This window comes from Eptesicus fuscus, chromosome 12 (genome assembly GCF_027574615.1).
Source record: "Eptesicus fuscus isolate TK198812 chromosome 12, DD_ASM_mEF_20220401, whole genome shotgun sequence".
Taxonomy (NCBI): domain Eukaryota; kingdom Metazoa; phylum Chordata; class Mammalia; order Chiroptera; family Vespertilionidae; genus Eptesicus; species Eptesicus fuscus.
The window spans coordinates 47734513-47750914 of NC_072484.1; the positions used below are offsets into that span (position 1 = coordinate 47734513).

Genomic DNA, 16402 nt, shown 5'->3' on the forward strand with positions numbered 1-16402 from the left:
TAGCAGGATTAATTCGTATGAAAATAAGATTTGACTGGATGCTATAGTTCCACCACAACTAATATTACTTTCATTTTTAGCTTAAGGTCTCAATGAATGTTTTTGGCTTATTTATTTGGCATTATTAAGTTGGATTAGATTGCAAAAAATTGGGATAGTTTGTGGTTTTGTTCACTGAAACCTTGAAATAAACACAAATATTAAGAAATGCTGAGGAATTCAACAAGTTTCAGGATTCCAAATAGGCAATAAGTAGCATAAATTGTATATAGATTGTTAGAAGAAATATACTTAAGCTGTGAACTCAGACCTTAGATAAAATATTCTTATGCCCTACTATTTGCTCACTGGCGAGACATTTGAGGAATATTTTTAAACATAATTTTCTTGAACCTGATTTGCATTTCTAAGAAGTACACAAGAGTAGTTAAATTATGTTATATCCTCCAAGAAATTCTAGATTATCTGAATCTAAATTTGTATTTGGCAGGCAAAACACTATGAAAGCTTTGAGTTGATCAGCCTGCCAGAAAAGAGAAATGTTATTTTTCCAAGACTCATTACAAATTATACATTGGCACTTTATAAAATGGACTGTGGATTGTGGATTTTGAATCCTTCTTTATTCTTTTATTCATATTCCAAAGAAGTACGACTAATCACTTTCTACCTCTGACTTATAAGATAGTTTTGTTTTTTCCACTTAAAAGCACAGAAAACATTGCTATTGTCTGAGAATGGCAGCAGTAACATCAAGATATGATTTGAAGCCATTATTCTAAAATAGTTTATTTTGAAAGAAATGAAATTAATTTTTATCATTGAACATTGTCTAAGAAAAATATTGTTTTTCTCAAATAATGTTTTATTGGAAACCTAGACTAAAGAAAAGACACCACATTGATTTAAAACAGTGCTACATGTTTAAATGATATTAGGTAATGATAATAGGGTAAAGAGATAGGAAGCAATGAAGAGTCAGAAGGAGGCATGGCTTATCATCTGAATTATATGCAGATTCTTTAAAATAAAGATAATTTCTATATGATCAGATAATGCAATTTATAACTTATTAATGGCTCCTGGCAAACATGAATATACTTATTTTTAAATGTTTACATTTATACTTGTCTTATACTACAATGCTTTGGGGAAATAAGTATCTAAGCTTTAAATAATTGGTAACATGTACAAATTTATTTTACATTATTGGGCAAGTATTTCCTGCCTCTATAGGATTCTAAAACCTCACATTCACAACAAACAGACTATAACTGTTTGTATAATTCATCACAGTGTTCGGATTCTTAAATGTAATACTTAACCATGGGCAAAACTCGAACTATATTAAAATGATGTCATATAACCATTCAATGTCATTGTTTTACTTAATCACTGCCACTATTTCATTTATCACTGCCACAACTGCATTTTCAACATTTACTCTTTAGGTTTTTTGCAAATTGTTCTTAAAAATACATTATTTTTCCTACTTTAGACCCATACAAATGCATACTTTTAATTTTTTTATAAGATCACTGTTTGTTTTTTTTTAAATAAATCTTTATTGTTCAAATTATTACAGGTGTTCCTCTTCCCCCCACCCCATAACTCCCCTCCACCTGATTCCCCACCCCACCCCATACCCTTACCCCCCACCACTGTCTTCATCCATAGGTGTAAGATTTTTGTCCAATCTCTTCCTGCACCCCTCAAACCCCTTCCCCCTGAGAATTGTCCGCCCCCTCCCTTTCTATATCCCTGATTCTATTATATTCACCAGTCCATTCTGTTCTTCAGATTTTTTATTCACTTGATTTTTAGATTCACTTGTTGGTAGGTATGTATTTGATGTCTTTTTGTTGTTCATAATTTTTACCTTTACCTTTTTTTTCTTCTTCCTCTTCTTAAAGAATACCCTTCAGCATTTCATGCAATCCTGGTTTGGTGGTGATGAACTCCTTTAGCTTTTTCTTGTCTGTGAAGCTCTTCGTCTGACCTTCAATTCTGAATGATAGCTTTGCTGGGTAGAGTAATCTTGGTTGTAGGTTCTTGCTGTTCATCACTTTGAATATTTCTTGCCACTCCCATCTGGCCTGCATAGTTTCTGTTGAGAAATCAGCTGATAGTCGTATGGGTACTCCCTTGTAGGTAATTAACTGTTTTTCTCTTGCTGCTTTCAAGATTCTCTCTTTGTCTTTTGCCCTTGGCATTTTAATTATGATGTGTCTTGGTGTGGTCCTCTTTGGATTCCTTTTGTTTGGGGTTCTGTGCGCTTCCTGGACTTGTAAGTCTATTTCTTTCATCAGGTGAGGGAAGTTTTTGGTCATTATTTCTTCAAATAGGTTTTCAGTATCTTGCTCTCTCTCTTCTTCTGGCACCCCAAAAATTCGGATGTTGGTATGCTTAAAGCCGTACCAGAGACTCCTTACGCTATCCTCACACTTTTGGATTCTTCTTTCTTTCCGCCTCTCTGGTTGGGTGTTTTTTGCTTCCTCATATTCCAGATCTTTGGTTTGACTCTTGGGGTATGGTGATCTACAGTTGGGTTTCTGTATATTCTTTATTTCAGACAGTGTATGCTTAATTTCTGACTGGTCATTTTCCATTTTTTTGGTATTCTCATTAAGGTCCTTGAAGGTCTCTTCAAGTTTCTCAGCGGTTTTAGAAGATTCTTGAGTAACCTTATAAATGTGGTTCTGAACACTGTGTCGTCCAGTAGTTTACTTTCCTCCATCTCTCCTATTCGTGACATACTTCGGTGTCTCTGCATTTTGGCTGCCTCCCTGTGTTGATGGAGTGGCTTTGTGTGGTCAGTGACCTATAGGGGCCAGTAGCTCAGCTTCCCCAATCACCCTAGGTGGTCGCTCTTGGTACACCCCTTTATGGGCTGAGTGCAAAGTCTTGTAGTTAAGCCTTGATTGCTGTTGGTACACTGGGAGGAATTGACCTCCAGGCCAATTGGCTGTGAGGACCCGCTGTGCCTATAATGGAAGCACTGCTGTGCTGGAGACACGCTTATGGTACAGGGCTTGTTTCAGTGGGGCTTTGGTGCTCACTGAGTCCGCCTCCCAAATGTGTCACTTATGGATGTGAGGAGTTGAAATCTGGTGTCTCACACTGACCACTAGGTATACTGGCTTCTGGATCTCCAATGGGGTGCAGTTCAGCTGCTGTCTGAGGCCACCCTGCAGGAGCTACAGCGAGAACTGCTGTCCTCTCCTCCCTGCTTGGAGCTTGGAGGCTTTGGAGCTGTCTGTACCAGGTTGCAAGTTTACTAGTTTAAACTGCACTAGAGAAGGCCATTCATATGCAAAAGCTGCTGCTAGGAGCTTGGGTGTGTTTGTATATTTTGCGGGGCGGAGTCTCAGGGCGTCACTAGGCTAGGGCATGGCAAACAGCAATGGCTGGCAGTGAGCCGCCTCCAACCGCGTCCTTGCGTCTCGCGCCTGGTGCCTTCAACAATTCTACCTCCACGCAGCTCTGCTAGCAAGCCACCCTCACTCTCCTACCCGATGGCAAACAGCCCAGTCTCTCCCCAGAAACTGGATTTCAGAGAGATTGGGGGCTTGTCTCTCTTTGGATTGAAGAAAGCAATGCCCGCCTCCAGCTGGGCTCTGCCGTCAGCCCATTTCGTGCACGCGTTCCCCTGTACCTCAGTTTTTCAGTGTTTGTGCCCTGATTGCTCCTGTCTTTTTCAGTCTAGTTGTAGAGGTTCCGCTCAGCCAGCTTTCCCGTAGTTCTGGGTGATAGACGTTCTGTCTTTTAGTTGTAGTTTTGGAAATTGTTGTGGATGGCAGCAGCCCAGATGTTTATATACGCTGCCATCTTGGATCTCTCCATACTTTTAATTTTTAAAAAAATATGTTTTTATTGATTTCAGAGAGAGGAAGGGTGAGGGAGAGAGAGCTAGAAACATGGAAGATAGAGAAGCATCTATGGGCTGCCTCCTGCTTGCCCCCTACTGGGGATCAAGATGACAACCTGGGCATGTCCCCTGACCAGGAATTGAATTGGCGACCTCCTGGTGCATGGGACAGTGCTCAGCCAACTCAGCCACAGGGACAGGGCAAAATGCATACGTTTTTATACTATTTCTTTGTGCATGCTTGACAGGCCACATTTTAAAATTAATATGACTAGTGGCCCAGTGCTCAAAATTCATGCACGGGGTGGGGGTGTCCCTCAGCCCGGCCTGCACCCTCTCCAATCTGGGACTCCTTGGGGGATGTATGACTGCCAGTTTAGGGATCAGGCCTAAACCGGCAATCAGACATCCTTCTCACAATCCGGGACTTCTGGCTCCTAACTGCTCACCTGCCTGCCAGCCTGATTGCCACCTAACTGCTTCTGCCTGCCAGCCTGATCGCCCCCTAACAGCCCTCCCCTGCCGGCCTGATTGCCCCCTAAGTGCTCCCCTGCCAGCCTGATCCCCCCCAACAGCCCTCCCCGCCAGCCTGGTCACCCTCCCCTGCAGGCCTGGTCACCCCCAACTGCCCTCCCCTGCCAGCCTGGTTGCACCCAACTGCCCTCCCCTGCAGGCCTGGTCACCCCCAACTGCCCTCCCCTGCCTGCCTGGTTGCACCCAACTGCCCTCTCCTGCCAGCCATCTTGTGGCAGCCATCTTATGATGACGTGAAGGCGGCCATCTTGTGATGATGTCATGCGTGACGCCACCTAGGCTTTTATTATATAGGATATATTACTTTCCTGAACATTGAAAATGGATCTCCCTTTTCTGTTTTTATCAGAGTATGTGATGTCATAGCTATAGTAACAACTGTTTCTTAACATTATGTTCTGAATCACTATTAATCTATTTTTCTCTTTGCTTATGGCTTTTATTAACATTATTGTGTATGTAGTAGAGGACTTAAGCTTCTTTGGGGAAAAAAATCTAAAAAGAGTTTCATTTAGAATTCATTTCCTATAGGTTAATGGAAAGCAATAAGTATAAACAATAAAAAAATTCATTTGGACCCTATTTTATTCTTCTTCCATACTGTAACTTTTGCCAAAAATGATTTTATTTCTGGTCTGCTTCATTCTTCAAATAATGCATAAGATATCACTTCAGAGAGACTTCTCTAACTATGTATGTAGGTATGTGTTGAGCCACAATACACTGTTTATTTCTTTCAAAGGCAGTGGAAATGCACGATTATTTGATATACTGCTGTTGATTATTGGCAAGGTACCAAGATGGCAAAGCCATGTCTGTTCCCTTCACTATCACAGAGGAGGCCAAAGGTAGATTTTCTGCTGAGATGCTGGGCCTCTAAGCGATGGAGGAGAGTCAGGCATAGGTTAGCTAGCTGCTGCCGAAGGATGAGAAGCCAGGGAGAAGTGGGCGTGTGGAGGGAAGGCAGTGCTCCTTCTAAAGCAGTCAAATGGCACAATGAATATTGTTGAGGTGAGGTTTGTACAAGTAACAGAGATGGGGTGGCTGAAGCATAGGACATAGAAGCAGAATGACAGAGAAGGGTGGAGGGATGGACAAGCCCCAGACCTAGCAGTTGCATAATCTATGATGAGAAGACTGAATTCACTCAAACCACAATGTCAGCTCAGCAATAAAAAAGAAGGAAATCTTACCATTTGCGACAGCATGGATAGACCTAGAGGGTATTATGCTAAGTGAAATAAGTCAGACAGAGAAAGACAAATACTATATGATTTCACTTCTATGTGGAATAAAAAAACAACAACAAAATAAATAAGTAAATAAAATAGAAACAGACTCATAGATACAGAAAACTGGCTGACGACAGAGGGGAAGAGCTTGGGACTGGGTGAAAAAGGTCAAGGGATTAAGAGGTACAAATTGGTAGTTACAGAGTAATCACAGAAATATAAAGTACAGCAGAGGGAATATAGTCAATGATATTGTAATAACTATGTACAGTGCCAGGTGGGTACTTAAAATATTGTGGGGACCACTTTGTAAAGTATATGATTGTCTAACCACTATGCTGTACACCTAAAACTAATCCTATATAATAAAAGGCTAATATGCAAATCAACCGAATGGCAGAACAACTGGTCACTATGATGCTCACTGACCACCAGGGGGAGCGCTGCTCAGCCAGAAGCCGGGCTCATGGCTGGCGAGTGCAGTGGTGGTGGTGGGAGCTTCTCCCGCCTCTGCAGCAGCGCTAAGAATGTCCAACTGACAGCTTAAGCCCGCTCCCCGCCATCAGTTGGACACCCCCCCCAGGGCTCTTGGACTGCGAGAGGGCACAGGCTAGGCTGAGGGAACCCCCCTTCCAAGTGCACGAATTTTGTGCACTGGGCCTCTAGTTGTTATATATCCCCAAACTGGGTTGACCCCTTGTAAGTGTATGACTTAGGCTGTGTACATTAAGACCCTAAGTCCTAGGTTCTCATCTCTTAGATGGAGTTAATAGTATTGAATATTTAACTGAATAATATTAGTATGATATAAAATTCAGACTATACATTTATTAAATGAAATTCAGAACTTTTTTTGTAAAATTCATTTATCTATTGCAATCTTTAAGTTCACCATTACCCTTTCAAAAGAGAGAAAATAACCTGAAAAAATTAACTAATGCAATTCCAAGGTGACATATTAGTGACTTATGTAGCACTGAGGAAAACTGTCCCCTTGCCTGAGAGACAGCCTGGGCCAGTCAATCTGCAGGCATTTTCCCATCTAATGGTCACAAGAACTGAGTGAGATGTATGATATATCTGTCTTCTTTTACAAATGAGGGTATGAACTTGTCCAAGAACATCTATTTAGGAAGTGACAGTCAGAACTTGAACCAATAGAGCCTGGAGCCTAGTCTCCTACATATTAAACTCCTCTTTAGTGAGAAATAATATGTTTAGTAATATTATCTAAACATCATATGCCCATCAAATTTTATTTATTTGGTTATGTACTGCATTCAAATATCTGTGGTAGTAATCATGGTAGCCTGATTATATGAACACTTTTAATAGCTTTATTGAGGTGTAATTGTTACAAAATACTGCACATATTTAATGTATACAATTTGATGAGTTTGGACATGTACATGCACCATGAAAACAGAACCCTAATCAAGGTAATAAACATACCCATCACCTCCTAGAGTTTCCTTATGCCCACACTTTTTATGGTGAGAACAATGCAAAAATCAGAATAAAAGACCAAAAGGTGAATAGCATTAAAGTATTTTTTCTTTTTTTTAAAGTATTTTTTTTTTCATACATCAAAGGCATTGTGCTACAACCACTGACAAATACTTTTACAGTCACCTGAAATAAAACATGAGTGTGCGCACATATGTGTAGGGGAAACAAATGACTTAATAAAGACATAGGATGGTTAAACATCTCCACTTATGCTTGCTTAAAACACTTTAGAACAAGAAATACTATTCAAGTTCAAGGACTGAATGATTAAACCCACCTCAGTCTTGTTTAGTCAGATGTGAAAAATACATAGTTAATTGGAGGAAAGATCTCAATGTACCAGAATCCAATTATAGACTCTTCAAAAATGAGTGAAGCAAAAGTTAATGAGACATTTTTAAAGACATTACAATTTCAAGGTACTGATTTCTTTTGAAAAATGGCAAGGTTAAGTTTAATTTTAATATGCTGAAATCAATTTGCTGTCTTCATTTTGGAATTTCAACTAAAAGGAATAATTCCTTATGTAGTGAATAATGAATATGTATGTGAATATACATTACATATATTATTTGGTATACTTTTAATTAAAATTTTCTTTTGTTTTCTTTTATTTTAATACTAGAGGCCCGGTACACAAAATTCATGCATGGGTAGGGTCCCTAGGCCTGGCTGGCAATCAGGGCCAATCTGTGGGGTGACTGGTGGGGCAATCAGGGGGCCCCGCTGGCACCCGCCTTGGCTGGCCTGGTGCCACCCGCTCGCTGGCCCTGCCCCCCACTGCTGCTGCCGGTCGGGGCCTATGGGCTGGGGGCAGCTCCTGTATTGAGCGTCTGCCTCCTGGTGGTCAGTGCACATCATAGCGACTGGTCGTTCTGCCAGTCATTCCACCATTTGGTCTATTTGCATATTAGGCTTTTATTATATAGGACTAGAGGCCTGGTGCATGAATCCATGCTCCAGTGGGTTCCCTCCCCCTGGCCTGTGGGATTAGGACAAAACCAGCTCTCCGACATCCCCTGAGGGGTCCCAGATTGCGAGATGGTGCAGGCCAGGCCGAGGGACCCCACTGGTGCATGATTGGGGCCGGGGAGGGACACAGGAGGTTGGCCAGCCAGGGAGGGACTGCAGGAGGGCTCCAAGGCTTGTCCGGCCCATCTCACTCAGTCCCAATAGGCCGGACCCCAGCAGCAAGCTAACCTACCAGTCGGAGCATCTGCCTCCTGGTGGTCAGTGCACATCATAGCGACTGATCAACCGGTCGACTGTCTGCCCCCCTGGTGGTCAGTGCATGTCATAGCGAGCAGTTGAGCAGCCTTAGCATATCATTAGCATATTATGCTTTGATTGGTTGAACAGATGACTGGATGACCAGACACTTAGCATATTATGCTTTTATTATATAGGATTGGACTTGGTTTACTAATTGTCAAAGAAATTTTGTCAATTATATGCTCAATGCCCTCTGAATTATAGTAAATGAAGGGAACAATTGCTTCAAATCAGCATTAATTAAAATAAGCTTGGACATCTACTATTCCTAACAAAAATAATTGCAACCATTATTACAATAATCCATACTATTGTAATAAGCCCTGCCAGATGGGGGATGTGGCCTGAGATCTCCGGGCCCTGAGCCGGGGCGGATGATGCGACCTGAGGTCTCCTGGCCCAGAGCTGGGGTTGGGGGCGTGGCCTGAGGTCCCCTGTCAAGCCCCGCCAGGTGAGCGGCACGGCCTGAGGTCCCCCATCAAGCCCCGCTGGGCGGGGGACTTGGCCTGAGGTCCCCTGTCAAGCCCCGCTGGGCAGGGGGTACAACCTGAGGTCCCTTGCCCTGGCCAGGTGCCATGCAGCCTCAGGTCCCTGCTGTCCAGTCGTGACGTTACAGTGTCCTGGCTAATTTGCATATTTCTCTATTACATAGAAGATATTCTAACTGCTATATCCTCAGTACAGAAATATTGCCATATTGAGTAAGTAATGGATCTGCATAATCGATAAGAAGTGTTTGAATTTACAAATTAATTTGCTTTTTGTTATTTTATATGGAAATCTGTTTTTCATTTTGTGATAAAGCTTTGAAAGTGCTAAAACTCTGTTTAGTTTATCTCTGCTGAGAAGACTTCAGTTTTAGGAGACAGTTTTCTCTTCTTTTGCTGTGCTCTGAGAGCACTCTGTCCATAGCCTAGGAAGCTAATACTGACCTGACCCATAAGATGTATTAAAAAGATTGAATAAATATATTTTTATACTGTTAATTATCTATTTTTTATTATATGTGCTTATCTCATTCTCTGGAATATAAAATCTTTAAGGACAAAGATCATGTGTTATTCTAAATATCCTATTTTTAGAACTTATCATGATATATTAACCATAGCAATAATTAATTTATTAGATATCCTTTTGACTGCAAATAACAGGAAACTCAATGATCAAACCTTTAGTAAATAAAGGTGATCTTTCTCATAAAGCAAGGAAACCAGGGCATTAACGCAGAACTCGGTCAATAAACTATCGTTCTGTTCCACCATTTTCAATGTTACAGCGTAACTGTACACTCACCTTATCCAGAATCATGTCTTTGTTTAGGAAGGAAGAGAGCAGTGGAAAGGGGTTTCTTATTCTAATGTTTTCAAATGTTTGTAGGCAGGAAATTTCCCCAGCAGACTTCCCCTCACATCTCACCAGTAGAACCAGGCCGTATGCTTACTTGCGACCAATGAATGGTCAATGAAATGAGGTCATCAGGGAAGATTTAGACCAATCACAATTTAGCCTTTGGGACTGGGACAGGGACTTAGCCTGCCAGAGATCAATAAAGTCGGCATTTCACCCAAATTGTGCTTTAATTATTATCAGGGGGAAAGGGGACCATCGAATAGTAAATGGACAATATGTGTTACACTAAATATTATACTAAATCTAATTCTAAATCTAATGTTAAAATGAATTACTCATGTCATATGCTGTCCACAATTGTATCTTCATATTTTTATTTGTATTTGTTTGGTAAAATTCAATATGAGCAATTCCTGTTTCTTTCAGGGTAATTACAAATGCATAAATTCTTCTATACAGTAGGTCCTTGGGTTACGTCAGAGATCCGTTCCTACATTTTTTGCCATAAGTCGGAACCCACCTACATAAGCACCTATGTTTCTCACATGGAGCACATACACAGCAGTAATGAAGTAAAACAGTAAAAAGAAAATTAAAAGAAAGATAACAATTCCTGACCTTTACTTGTGGTAAATAAACAATAAAAAACATAAAGCACATATGTACATACGTCAAAATGATGGAACTTTTTTTTTTTTAATAAATAAATGGGAGATGGCAACGTAACCACGAAACGACTTACGTCGAGTTCGATGTAACCCGAGGACTGCCTGTATTTTAGTTATGCTTAAAAGAACATATTCAATATTGAAAAGATGCATTCTTTTTCCCCAAAAAAATTTTTTAAATTAAGTTTTGCTTTTGTAACTGCAAGGGAAATTCAAAAGTTAATTATGTGGTTTTTGTTTGTCTTTTCTTAGGTCTGGAAAGATAAATATGAATTTAGAATCCATTTATCGGTTAATTGAGGAAACACAAATCTTTGGGATGCAGGAGTCAGTGGTTAAACCACGGCCCGACATGGGTGCACCTGCCTCGGTCCCCAGGGACACCTGTAATTCCTGTTGGCCACTTAATGGGCTACATTCGCATGCTGCCCACAGCTTCTGTGCTCACGGGTGCAGCACCAACGAATGGGATATTTGTGAAGAGCTTCGCCTGCGGGAACTTGAAGAAGTCAAGGCCAGAGCTGCTCAGATGGAGAAGACCATGAGGTGGTGGTCAGACTGCACAGCCAACTGGAGGGAAAAGTGGAGTAAAGTTCGAGCTGAGAGGAACAGTGCCAGGGAGGAAGGAAGACAACTCAGAATGAAATTAGAGATGACAGTGAAAGAATTGAGTGCACTGAAAAAGAAGCAAAGTTCACCACATCAAAAGGAGACCTTGGAAGCTAGAGTTGCCCTGGACCAGACGCGCTCTAGTTTCATAGATGTGTCCTATGTACAAAGGGATCAATTTCAAACTGGCTCGCAAATGTGTGAGTCTCTCAGAGAATGTCTGGTGAAAAGAGAATTTCCCACAAAGGAGAACAGAAATACTGTGGTAAGGAAATAAAGACTGGGGAATCCAGAGTCCGTGGACATATTAGAATGCTTCCAGGCGTCCTCAAACTACGGCCCGCGGGCCACAGGCGGGTGTTTTTGCCGTTTTGTTTTTTACTTCAAAATAAGATATGTGCAGTGTGCATAGGAATTTGTTCATAGTTTTTTTTTTTTTTTAAACTATAGCCTGGCCCTCCAACGGTCTGAGGGACTGTGAACTGGCCCCCTGTTTAAAAAGTTTGAGGACCCCTGGAGACAGTGATGGGAGGAAGGGGAACTCACAGATCCAGGGGGGACTATATTTGTTTTCCATAACTGAGTGCTGCACACTGGGTGACTTCAGTGACAGAAATGTCTAGAGGCCAGAAAGTTCTAGAGGCCAGGGTTGGTTTCTTGTGAGGCCTCTCTCCTTGGCTTAGAGACGGCTATCTTCTCCCTGTGCCTTTATATAGTCTTTTCTCTATACATGTCTGTATCCAAGGTTCCTCTTCCTAGAGGTGTGCCATCATTAGGTCCACCCTAATCACCTCCTTTTAAAATAATCACCTCTTTAAAGACCCTGTCCCCAAATACAGTCACATTCTGAGGTACTAGGGGTTAGGGCTTTAGCATATGAATTTGAGGGGACACATTCAGACTATAATAGTGACCATACAATTTTTTTTAGCAAAAATGGACCCAGCATTGTTTTGTGTGTGTGTGTTTTTTTTTTAATGTGAAAAACAAATGTTTAGAGAGATTTCTCTCCATTTATCCTTGCTATGTCAATAATATTATAAATTATTCATACAGTAGTTTGAACTTTTCCCAAGGTTTGGAATTCTGCCCTCATAATTAATTTCTGTAAAATGGGTACCATAGGCCAATACCTTTAGGGAATGCCTCATACCCACTCTTGGAATTTCTTGGTATACTTAACACTCTTGAAGTTCCTAAAAATTCTGCATGAAATAAACTTTTTAAAAACCTTTTTTAAAATCTAGCAGTTCATACCCATATTTATCTATGAACCACGCCTCCCCCCAACTTTTTTAAAACTGGTAATTACTATTAACAACCCTTGGAACATACTTCAGGAAACTTTAGGAATTCATGTTATCTCTTTTCATAGAATCAGTTTATATTATATTTTTCTATGTAATTTCATTTCTAAATCATAAAATTGCTCTTCTATAATTCCATCTAAAATTTTAAGCCTTTCCATGATGTATGTAAATTATGATAAATATAAATTTCTTTATAAATGAAAAAGGTTAAAAAATTCTAATTACTTATGTTTATTGAGTCTTCCAGATTTATTTTAAATATAATTTTTTTAAACTCAGTAATCTAAGCTATTAGTCCTCTTGTGTATATCTTTGGGAAATGTTATATATTCTCAAAATTCAACTGTATTAATGTATGTATTTGAATATAGTGATGGAGACTCGAGAATATAGCTCACATAAGTTGTTCTGAATGTACAAATATTTATTATTACAAGTAATAGACACCACATTTGAGAATGTGAAAGATTCTCTTCACATATGTTTTACTGAAAAATGTTCAATATCTTGGGACTTCATTTGAAATATTTTTGTATCATTAGTATTAAAAACATCATACATCATACATAGTATATCTTTATTAAAAGTTTATTTATTTAGGGAAAAGGATAGTTACAATTCCTTGTGATGGTAGTGAAATAAGTTGGTTTCAATTAGTTGTTTTTATTTTGATCAGTTTTCCTGCTAACTCTAAAGATACTTACATATGAATGGATTGTCTTACCATGGTATTTTCCAAGGAGAACAATACGTCTTATTTTATTGTTTTTCAAAATGAGACATAATAACCATTAATTGTTGAGAGAATGAAGAGATGAGTCATGCTAGTAACCTAACATTTAAAAATAAATACTAAAGCCCGGCTGGTATAACTCTGTGGTTGAACATTGACCTATGAATCAGGACACATGCCCAGGTTGCAGGCTCAATTCCTAGTGTGGAGTGTGCAGGAGGCAGCCAATCAATGATTCTCTCTCCCTTCATCTCTGACATTAATAGAAATATTTAAAAAAATAAATAAATACATAAATACTAAAAATGAAGTATCATTAAGATTTTATTTGAACTTTTCTTTATCTCATTTTAAACCCACAATTCAGGGCAAATTTAAATTATAGACAGATATCTATAGCATGAGTTTGGCCAAGTTTTGGAATTACGATGTAATATTTTGAGGCAGTGTACTGCTCTGATAAATGATGCTTATGTATATTAAAATGTCCCATTAAACTCTATTTGAGCTTTAACTAGTGACCTAAATAATAGTTCAATAAACAAGCCTAATAAAAGATTCAAGAATTCCCTGAAAATTCTTTCTCCTCTGCCTTGCAAAGATATTAAAAAGTAATCAGCTGGCTTTCCTTTGAAACTCTCAAGTGCCTTGTGACAAAATAAACTTTAAAGAGAAATTCATAAACTCATTAAATAACTCTTTACAGCTGTTCAAGTTCATGCTTGGCTATTTTTAGCTGTGATTATAAAAAGAAAACTAAAAGTTAAAGCAGACTTTTTGAGAAATGTATTTGATTATAATAAGGTAGAACATAGAAAGAAAGAAAGATGCTTGAAGAATGCAAGTTAATGTTTGGCCATATAACACTATTAGAGAATGATTAAAAATGAAAATATACATATCATATAGACACAAAGAACAGTGTGGTGATAGCCAGAGGGAAAGGGGGTGAGGGATAAACGGAGGTGGGCAAAGGGGGAGGGAAAGTGGGTGGAAAGAGACTTTGCTTTGGACGATGGGCACATGATGTAGTGTGCAGATGATGTTTTGTTGAATTGTACACTTGAAACATGTATGGTTTTGCAAACCAATGTCATCCCAACAAATCCAATTTTAAAAGTGAAAATATGAATTTGATCATGAATTATAACATTTATTTTCTTCCAAAAATATGGAAATATTCTGCATGATTTTCCTACTGAGAGATTTAAAAATTCAACAGTAATAACTGTTTTATGTTTTTTTTCCTTTTAGGAAGAAGGTTTGATTCTCGACCCATTAAGATTAAATGAGGAGAAACTCCATCTAGACTGCTCCGATTTATTCGAGAACAGTGGTTCTGGAAACTGTGCAATGAGACCTGGGCTACGACAGCCAGTGGGACATCTGCCTTTGGAGGATGGAGTGCCTGAAATTTCCACTCTGCAGGAGCATTTGGATGAGCTCCAAAAAATCCTTAGGAAAGAAAGGGAGTAAGTACGACAATGATCAGTACAACCATCGTCTCCCTTAACCAAGTCTGGTTTTCAAACTTCTTAAAATTAAGGCCAGCAAGCTGGCCATTTGATAATGCCTTTTACCCACTATCAGTCATTATGTTCTAATATTTAAAAGATGAATTTTCTATGCTACATTCATTTTTTAAAATTTTGAAGAGTAATTTATAATTTTTTAGTTTTTATTCTTTCATCATAACCTTGTACTCATCAGCTCTGGTAGATTTACCTTATTAATATTTGAATCATTAATGTATATGGTTAAAATAGCCAGTATATTATCAATACACTGAGTCAATTTGTCTCTTATGTTAATAAAATACAAATCATGATTTTGTGAGGTATTAATCACAGAATAAGATGCCTTACTCATTGACCATTGTTGGTATAGAAGAAAGCACTAGAATTGAGATTCAATGATCGGGGTATTCATCTTAGTTCTGATATATTTTGTCCTTTCATATTTACTTAGCCAATAGATACTATTTTGGCCTTAGTAAAACTATGCATAATGATGCTTATATTCCAGTTTTCTATTGTTTAGTAACAGAACTTCCCAAACAACACTTATTGAAACAGCAATCACCATGTATCTGTTCATGGATCCGGAGCACACTTTCCTGTGTGTGGCATCAGATGGGAGAGCTCAAGGGCTGGGGGCTGAAGCCATCTGAGGCCTTACTCACTCTGAAATGCTTAGTTCTCACCTCAGGCCTCATGGTAACACCTGCATGTGGCCTATCTTATCTATATGGCTTCTTCGCTGCATAGGGCTAGGTTGCAAGTGAGCATTTTAGAGGCTCAGTGAGAACTATATAATGTTTTAATGACCTTGCCTCAAAAGTCAGTTAATATCACTTCATCATACTTACTGGTGGAGACAGTCTCACAGGCTGATGAGTTCAAGAAGAGGAGCACTCTCAATGGGAGGAGGGCATAAGTCCAGTTATGACAAGAGCATGTAGGATTCTACCACTGAGGCCTCCATCGTTGGAAAATGCAACCTGCCATTTGCCTTCCTCACTGAATTCTAATGGATCAAACACAAATAAAGTCTGGGAAACTGACCACTATTATGAAATACTCCATATGCTTATATTGTTCATATTTGAAGGGAATATTTATAGAATATTTGATGCATGTTAAGATGTGGTCCCCAAATTTAAAAAAATTTTCCCATCTCTTTAGTTATAACTCTTAATAAGCAAAATTTTTTAAAAAGCTGGGAAATGCACACACACACACACACGTACACATAATAAAAACCTGGGAAATATATATATGTGTGTGTGTGTGTGTGTGTGTGTGTGTGTGTGTGTGTGTGTGTATATATATATATATATATATATATATATATATATATACACATACATATATATATACACATATATACACATATACATATATATGAATACAATTATTGTATGACTAGAGGCCCAGTGCATGAAATTCATGCACGGGGGTGGGGAGGTGTCCCTCAGCCCAGCCTGCACCCTCTCCAATCTGGGACCCCTCGAAGGATTTCCTACTGCTGGTTTATAGGGATCAGGCCTAAACCGGCAGTAGGACATCCCTCTTGCAATATGGGATTGCTGGCTCCTAACCACTCACCTGCCTGCCTGCCTGCCTGATTGCCCCTAACCACTCTGCCTGCTGGCCTGCTCGCCCCCAACTGCCCCCCTGCTGGCCTGCTTACTCCAAACTGCCCCCCCGCTGTCCTGATCACCTCCAACTGACCCCCACTGATGGCCTGCTCACCCCCAACTGGCCCTCTTGTTGGTCTGCTTACCCCCAATGACCCTGCCCCCCACCAGCCTTATC

General features: G+C 39.6%; 1 protein-coding gene across 1 annotated transcript in view; it reads left to right on the forward strand.

Moving 5' to 3' along the window:
* CCDC102B (coiled-coil domain containing 102B) overlaps positions 1-16402 on the forward strand; it is a 128599-nt gene that overhangs the window by 24984 nt on the left and 87213 nt on the right. The window contains exons 2-3 of the mRNA XM_028139352.2: positions 10686-11307; positions 14340-14557. Coding sequence (XP_027995153.2) covers positions 10686-11307; positions 14340-14557 — 840 coding nt within the window. The remainder of the gene's footprint in view (positions 1-10685; positions 11308-14339; positions 14558-16402) is intronic.